The 8,863-nt window shown below is 41.6% G+C and overlaps 1 protein-coding gene across 2 annotated transcripts; it reads right to left on the minus strand.

Moving 5' to 3' along the window:
• Window positions 1-1,337: 1,337 nt before the first annotated feature.
• Window positions 1,338-7,282, minus strand: rnf6 (ring finger protein (C3H2C3 type) 6). 2 transcript variants are annotated; one of them, XM_067577877.1, is made up of 4 exons: window positions 7,174-7,282; window positions 5,952-6,107; window positions 5,617-5,781; window positions 1,338-5,089 (listed from the first exon to the last, which is right to left on the minus strand). In XM_067577877.1, exons 2-4 carry the CDS (start codon window positions 6,091-6,093, stop codon window positions 3,246-3,248), a joined length of 2,151 nt encoding a protein of 716 aa, XP_067433978.1. In that variant the 5' UTR covers window positions 6,094-6,107; window positions 7,174-7,282; the 3' UTR covers window positions 1,338-3,245. The 2 variants fall into 2 exon arrangements, with proteins under 2 accessions (XP_067433978.1, XP_067433979.1); XM_067577878.1 differs by lacking the exon at window positions 7,174-7,282 and adding an exon at window positions 6,497-7,115.
• Between the last annotated feature and the right edge of the window lie 1,581 nt (window positions 7,283-8,863).

The following is an 8,863-nucleotide window of genomic DNA, read 5'->3' on the forward strand; positions in this document are numbered from 1 at the left end:
ATCTGCCGTTAGTAAACACACGCGCGCGCAACCTTCTCTGTAACCATAGAAACATTTCAGTTTATTTATTTATATATTTTATGTATTTACCATCAGTGGTGGAAAGTAGCTAAGTACATTTACTCAAGTACTGTACTTGAGGTAACTGTACTTTACTTGACTATTTTCATTTTATGCTACTTTATACTTCCACTTCACTACATTTCAGAGGGAAATATTGTGCATTTTACTCCACTACATTTATTTGACAGTTACTTTTCAGATGAAGCTTTGGCATAATGGATAATATCACAAGCTTTTAAAATGCAATTCTTAAAGATGAAAAAGCAGTGTGTAGTCGGGGTCATATTTCAGATGTCGATGAGTTGTTAACAGCTCCACCAAATACAGATTTTTCCCTCTAAACTTCTCATATGGTTTAATTTCAATAAATATTCAAATGATCCAATATTTCACCAAATATCAAAGATTGGTGAAAAATTCCAACAACTGAAAACTGTGTATCAGAACTTTGTTTTTTCTTCTTTCCTCTCCCATTAATCATCTCAAAACCCCTCAGATTTATCTGGTGACCCTTTAGAGGGGCCCGACCCCTCGGTTGGGAACCACAGGACTAAACTAGCTAACTGTATATAAAGTAGTTCAAACTAGCTCCACCTCCAGCAGCTACAACAGTAACATGCTGCTCTAACACTGATGCTTCAGTATTAATAATCTAATTATGTCATATATAATAATATATCAGTCAGAGGGACCAAACCACTACTTTTACTTTTGCTGCCAATACTTATGTACTTTTACTTAAGTAGGATTTTTCACACAGGACTTCTGCTTGTAATAGAGTATTTTTTCATTGCTGTAGCCTATTGGTGAGGATCTGATTATTTCCACCACTGTTTACCATACTAATTTATGTTGCTTGTTGAGCTGTACAATATACTGTGATAAATTATATCTTTACTTATTCAACATAATTATTTTGGACTTCTTCGGAATTAAGGCTAATGTACAGTTGTTTGATCATTTACAGCATTTGAACTATTATTTAATGTATATGTGTAACATTTAACTTGGTTATTCATGTCCCATTGCCTACAAGTAATTTCAGTTCCTACCTGTCACTGTTTTACTGGGGACAGTTGTGTGTGTAACAGTATCAGAGTAACATGTGCAACAGTAAAAGGAGTAGTCAACTGTGAACCCTGTGAGAGAGACGCTGGGTGTAGTCTTTCTGTGTTGGTGTTGATTTTTCAAAGACAAACTGTACTCTGTTATTACCCACAGCCCAGAGTGACTCACACTCACGTGTATCCATATATGTCCATATACACCACATCTCCAGGCATAACAAAGCTGCATTTTATTCCACTGTTAAGGAGCAGAGAAGAAAACCCATGTCTTCATTTTATTACATAGTAACATATTTATCATAACTGGTTTATTTACTCTCATCACATTGTAACATAATACATATTCATGTTTCAAAAGTTGATTTCCATCTTATTAAATAGGAACAGAATAAATATTCACTTCTGAAATGAGTGGCCACAACCGCCTCTCCAAGTCTGTGGTGGACCTTCACTGAACAGAAGCTTTCTGAGAACCAGGTTCATTCGGACACTGGACCTTTCCTTCAGCACCCACACACTCACATGCACACACGGTTAAACCATACACACTTTACCCCACTCTCACACATTCTTACATACTGGATCATTCCTGCAGTTTTGTAAGTGACACGTTGACTGCAGAGATGTAGTAGCTCCTGTGTACTGTTACTGTTGATGCACACAGTGACCCTGATAACAACACACTGACTAAGTGGTTCACCTTAATAATCCACCTGTGCTACACAAGAAATGCCAATATCTGTGCAGATCATGTAAAAAACAAATCAGATGGACACACAGGGACACCTTATTACTAACACTGGCTTATTCAGGTGTAGCACTGGAACCAAAATGGACTGTAATCGTTGCATTTTGACATATCCAATTATGAAGAGCTTTGTTGTTAACAGATTTCCATGAGCACACAATGTAATTTTGGAGCAGGTGCTCAAAACATCAACAATTTTCCAACACCTGTCTCATGAAGCAGGTTTTCTGAGTTAGCTGGACAGCTGCGATAAATAAACGTTGAGTAAAATTTTATTACTTACTTCCCATGTTTTAGATTTGAAGGGGTACCAGATTTTTGCTCAGCAGATTTATCAAGCTAACCACATTCTGCTGCTTCAAGAGACATGTCCGAAGGTGTCTGTCAGTCAGATACACATCAGAAACATAACAAGAAACAAGAGGAAACATGGATTTCAGGGTTAAGGAGACTTTGTTTTTAAGTGGAGATGATAATCAGGCATTACAATGTAAACAACAATGAACAGCAAAAACAAACAATACTGTATTTTCTCTCTGTATTGCACAACTCATTAAATTACAACTCTGACTTCCTGATTATCACCTGCCTTCTGCATTTCATTTGAATTGTGCTGCTCATATGGGTAATGTTGATGATTTCAAAGTGACTGATTTTAGTGGGTGACTTTGATGGATGAATTCTGTATTGCAATTATATGGGACAGAAGTATGGAGAGGGCTTAACAAACAAACAAACCCACCAACAGACCTATAGAATAACCAATGGTAAAGGGACACTTTAAAATGGATGCCAAAGCTTTAAAATGGAGAATGTTTTTTAAAAAAACTGAAGGTTTCCTGCTTCCATTCTGAATAGATGGCATTTGAGGAACATCTTACTTCAAAACCTTTAAATACAAGCAGTGGTGAGGTATTTACAGCTTATACTGAACAAATCGAGTCTAGAAGTGATTTGTGAAGTCCAGTTGTGACAAAGAGACGTCACATAGTATCAGACACTAAAGAGTTAAAGTGAGACTAGTCAGCAGCGGCTACAGGAGCTCCTTAAGCATTAATGCCATCCATTGATGTGAGTCTCTGAAGCTTTGTGACACAGACCAGCTAAACAGGTCACAGGAAGAGGAAAATAAAACATTAACAAATTGCTGAAAACAAAGTCTAAAAAAATAAAGTTTTGTTAATTCTCTGCATTTATACTTTCTTTTTTTTCTGCACTTTTGGTTCAACCATCTTAACCTTCAACACAATGGATATTCTCAAAAAAAAAAATAAAACCATGAAAGCGCTATGTACATGCAAAGCCTACTTGGGTCTGCTCAGTTCAGCCAGCCAGGAACATGATAGTTGTGTTTGTGAGCAAATAGGTCAGTCATGATGCACTGTGAGAATGGGCTGCCTACAGATGGGGCAGGTGTTGTTTTCGGAGAGCCAGCGATCGATGCAGTGGATGTGGAATTCGTGGGAGCAAGGCAGGCGACGCAGCTTGTTGCCCTGGGCGTACTCGTTGATGCAGACGCTGCATGCGCGGCCCATCTCCCCCTCCAGGCTGGCCTGACCGTAGGTACGTGTGGCCAGATTGTCAATCTGTTCTTTGGTCAGACCGCGAGGGTGTTCGTCATCCTCTTCATCATTCAGTAAGAAGAAGTGCGCCAACCGCAGGATGGGTAGAGTACCGTTTTCTACTAGGTTGTTAGTGTCTCTGCTGGTGGCCCGTCCTTCTGTGGTGCTCACAACTGCTCCTCCTAGCCTGGCCTGGCCACCCTGGTCCTCTTCACTCCCCACCAGCCCCACCCGCTCCTGATCTGCCCCACCTGAACCAACCTGGCTGGCTGCACTCTCATTTGTGTGTAGACGACTGGCTGGGCTGGTGCTACTGTTTGTACCACCAACATCTATGTGGCTAGGTGCAACAGTTTCAGAATCAGCCTCTGTCTCCATTAGAGAGCTCAGCTCCCCAAATCCGGTCATGATCTGACGCAAGATGGAACGCAGTGCAGTGGAGTTGGGCTCCCCCAGGCCTGTCTCACTGATGCGCCGCAGGGGAATCCGTATAGTGCTCACATAGGTGCGGATCCCAGCTCGCTCAGAGCGGGAGATGGTGCGTCTAAATCCACCACTGTCACTTTCAAATGTGACAGTATTCTCTGCAACCCGGGCACGTGAACGTGTTCTGCTGGCAATGCTGTCCCGGTCCCGGTTTTCCCCAGGTCGAATCCTTCTCACCTGCAGGTCCAACATGATGGTGGGATGCCGGCGCACTGCTGAACTTCCTGCTCCTGTTATATGTGACTCATTCTCACGTTCTCCTGTCTCTATAGCTGGCTCCGTTAGAGCTGCAGGTTCTGCCACAGCCTCCCCTGTCTCCATGGAAACAGAGCTTGTGCCACTGCCTGGCTCAACAGTATGGATGCTAACACCACTAACACCACTGCTGGATGGTGGAGTGGTACTGGGGACAGGGGTTCTGTGTAAGGGGGAACGACTTCGCCTTGACAAGCGGGATGAAACCCCACCTCCTGCTGCAACCCTGCGTGAACGTCCACGCGATCGAGTCCTACTGCCACGTGATTCGTGTCCCGCTGCTGGGGCCTGAGACCCAGACTGGGGTGACACACGGGGACAGTCTAGAGATACAGTCATATCATCACGCCCCTGCTCTACTTCTGCATTCAGAGGTTGATGTTGCGAAGGTGTAGTCTGATCAAGAGGAGGGGTAACAGTGGAAGGCGGTACTAAAGAGTGCAAAGTGGCACCTCTCCTCTGAGCAGGGGGGGGCACCGGAGCAGGAAGTGCAGGGGGGCTCATAGAAAGAGTGGTAGTGCTGCTGCGTGTGCGACGTGTTTGAATCCTCCTACTGAGGGCTGGGCGAGGGGAGGGGTAAGGAGCTGGCCTAGGTGTGGTTGACGGTCGAGGGTTGGAGAAGGAGGAAGCAGTGCGTATAGAGGGTGAAGTTGTATTTGGGGCAGTTACTGGCAGCTCTGCAGTTTCCGAGGTGTCATTATGCTCCCCCGGCTCTGGCTGATCATGGTTTATGTTGATCTCCAGGCTAAATCGGAATTCCCCACTGTTAGGGTTGGTCCGGCTGACGGCACGCCATGTCTGGTTGCCACTCTGCCCACTGCGAGTAGCATTACCTGTGCGTCTGAAAGTGTTCAGCCACTCCAGTAATGAGTCACCATTAGAAGTTTCTGCTCCGGGCTCTGTGCCCCCTGTAAAGAACGCATATGGGTAAGACTGTGAACATATTCTACCTAATATCTGTTCTCTTGTACAGGAAAACCCTTAAAAAAACAATTGCTATTGCTTGGTGTCTACTTACAACAATATCATCTCTTTGTCATATCTTACTCAAGGCCAGACCCACAATCAAGTCATTTTACAGCCTTGTTTAAATCGTGCCAAAGCAAATGCAACAGTCAAATAAAACATTTATGGTTATTTGTCCTAAACAATGCATTAAAAATAATCTGGCAGTTCTCTCTTTTTAATAGTAAGTTGCTTGTATAAAGAGCTGTTTAACAGAATTCATGATGAAGCCATTTGTCTGCAATTTGTTTGGCTGTTCTAAAGTCCACTGATAAGACATTATGTTGATTTTAGGTCTGTTAGATAGATTATGAGATTCTGATATTATTCTTTGGCTTGTTGGTTAATTAACAGCAACTAAAATCCAAACCATCCGACATCATAAGTAGTACAAGCCAGATTTGGAAAGGCCGTACAGAGATATCCCTACCTGCTCCTCGTCTCCCTCCAGCCCCTCTCTCCTCTCCTTCACCACTGCTGCCCTGCTGCTCAACTGAATCAGCAGTCTGCAAGCGTTGCTCAGTACGGGGCTGAGATGACACACGCTCCTTTGCTCCGTCAAGACGCTGCCGAAGCTCCTCAGCAGTCACCTCCCCTGTTAAACAAATGGGCGCGCAGGTTGTTACATGATGTCAGCAGCAGTGCGTCAAGAGGAGCTACCCCTGCTCCTAGACTGGTAGCAGATCATGGATAACATACACTGTGATGTAAAGTGCACTGTATACAGAGAATATAAGTATACATGTAAGATGTGTCCTTCCTCACCAGGGGTGCCCAGCAGGTTGCTGTCTCTCATTAGGCGGTATTCCTCTTCACTCAGTTCATTAATGAAGTGATAGTATGCCTCCTCCCTTCGAAGACGCTCTGCCTGCCTCCGCCGTTCGTCTCCCCCACCAGGAGGGTCCATCACCGTGAAAAGTGCTGGCAGACAGATGAGTGAGGGTGTCAGTCAGGGGTGGAGTAGAGGCTTTAGTGCCCACTATTACTTTACATTTGACAACACATGAAGTCACATGTAGCAGCACAGCTATATGCACACACAAAGCAGCTCCAATGCTCAAGTGGAACAAAATAAGCTTATAATTATTGGTTTCTCTTTGAGGCAGATAAAGAACAAACGTCTTGGTCAGCTATATAACTAAAACTATATCACCCTCACGGCTGTTTTAGGTGTCAGAGTAAGCATGCAATGCAAATAAAAATTATTCGTTTAGTGACTAATCTCTAGCTGAAGACGACAGTTTTAACGCCATCCATTTTCTATCGAAAGACATCACCAGCAGGAGGAAAGCTACAGTAATCCTACTAACATTTAGCCCGAAGACTGGCGCCGCAGATTCACGTAAATTAACAAGTGGGCGACTGTTCGATTCATAAAATGTAGAGGATAACCAAAAGACATCCGAATAACAACGCATTCTTCATGTGAGCTGACATTAGCCAAGTTACAACCGTGGCTACGGAAGGCCATGTTGAAGGCAGGGGAATAAAGCAACAAAACTGGCGTTGTCATCCTGGTTAGCCGCCAATCAGCGGCCTGCTGCTCATGACTGACACGGAAAGCGTCCAATCAGTGCGATGCGGAGGCGGGACGCGATAAACGAAACGGAGGTATCCTCCATGTATACGCAGGGCAACGAAGGAAAGACAAAGAATCATGTCGGCAGTATTAAATAATAACATTATCGAGATGATAACACATAGGGACGATTAACAGCTCTGCCGCCACAAAATAACAATCTTTTATGTGGATCTTCCAAGAATACGAAGTGTCATTTTGAATGCGCAACGCTTTAGTTGCTAACAGAGTGCTAGCACCTTAGCAGTCCGTCGACAGCAGTGTTAGCAGCGAGCTGTGAGGCTGAATAACTCCTCCGATACAAATTAAATAAATACTTTATCAGTGAGTTAATGTACACAGATGTTAATACTTAATCACAGCATAGTTTTAAATGAGATGACAATGACATTAAGAGGAATTTAGTACCTGACAAAGCAGCTGTAATATGGACGGTTCGCTCTGCTCTCCTTTCTCTCGCAAGATGGGACCAATGGTGCTACACTACACCGTCCGTGACCAAACAGCAGCCCGGGATACATTAGTTCCTAGGTAACACAACATCTGCAACAACACAGCTCCGGGTTCGTTTTTGTCCAAACATTGTACCACAAGTGTAATTCATTCATAGTGGTGAAACTATACTTTGAATCTGATACATTTAAAAGAGAAAGTAAAGTATTTACTGCAGTTTTAAACTATGATACTGCTGCAGTACGGAGTACCTGCAACATATTCATTTGTCTTTATATAAATAGAATAAAATAAAATGCCTTTATTTCCATTGCGCAGCAGTACAACGAGATTGAAGGTGCACCCTCCTGAAAGGTGCTCTATAAGAACAGGGTACATTGTAAATGTAACTACAAGAACAGATAAGTAAAAAGAATAATTGAAAAAAACACCCTTTAATATACACAATTCACATATAAAGTCTTCATTCTGCTAATTTAAACACTCTTAAAAGAGCTCTGTGAACAAGTAATCGTTTTTTTATGTTAATACTTGCATTTTACACCGTCTAACAATTTGAATACAGGAAACTTACTTTTAATGAAATCTTTTTACATTCTGATATTACTACTTCAAAAGATTTGATTTGTTCTTTACTACCAATACTGACGAGCTCATGTCTGAAACCAAATCACAAGGGTTTTTTTTTCTGCACATCCTGTTATTCTTCTATTAATTAGTGTGTAATTGGTTATCAACCACCATGTTACAATGATATGTCTTAAATGGATCATATTTTGTCTCAAACTAGGCTATTTGCTCTTAAATGTGCATCAAACTTTCACCACCTCCAAATCTAAATCAAACTCTGATGTTTATATACTGCATTTTTATTTCCATTATTAAATTCTTATGACTTATGACTGCACTTGAAAAAAAAATTCTTGTCTATTTCATTTCATTCTATTTTAACAGATTCATATTTCACTTATAGTGTTTTTAAATGCTGTTGAGGTGCATTAATTTGCCTTTTGTAAAGGAATGTATGCCTAATGTTTTTAAAAGGTGTAAATAAATAGTTTTCAATAAGTATTTTTGATTTGTATCATAACTTGGGGGGAAATGTTATTTTATGTAGAGAAAAAATCTCTTCTTGTCTTAATTCAAAGCAAATGGATCAATAGTCTCTGTCAATACTTAATTGACCGAAAGACACAAACTATATTAAACGCGGGTATTTCTTTGTGTAATGTACCATTGGAATATGTAACAATATGGTTATGATTATCGCTTTTCTGTATCGAACATGGTGATAAAACTGAATATCTTTGGTTTTTGGACTGTCAGGCAGACAAAACCTTGGACTGTGGGGAACTTAAACTGATATTTTTCACTATTTTCTGACATTTAAGGACAAAACGATGAACTGATGAATCAAGACAATAATCGGTAAGTTAACTGGCAGACAATGCAACATGTGAAAAGGGGTAGACTGCTTTATTTTAAGGGGGTCACAGGCCAAAAAGGTTGGGAACCATTGATCTAGTCCAATGACTGTATATAAATATTATATATATACAGTCTCTCTATATATACATATATACAATATTATATATTACATACAGTCCATAGTCTAGTCCTTTTTTCTGAAGCTCTTCCTCTGCAC

Source organism: Thunnus thynnus, chromosome 21 (assembly GCF_963924715.1).
Source record: "Thunnus thynnus chromosome 21, fThuThy2.1, whole genome shotgun sequence".
Classification (NCBI taxonomy): domain Eukaryota; kingdom Metazoa; phylum Chordata; class Actinopteri; order Scombriformes; family Scombridae; genus Thunnus; species Thunnus thynnus.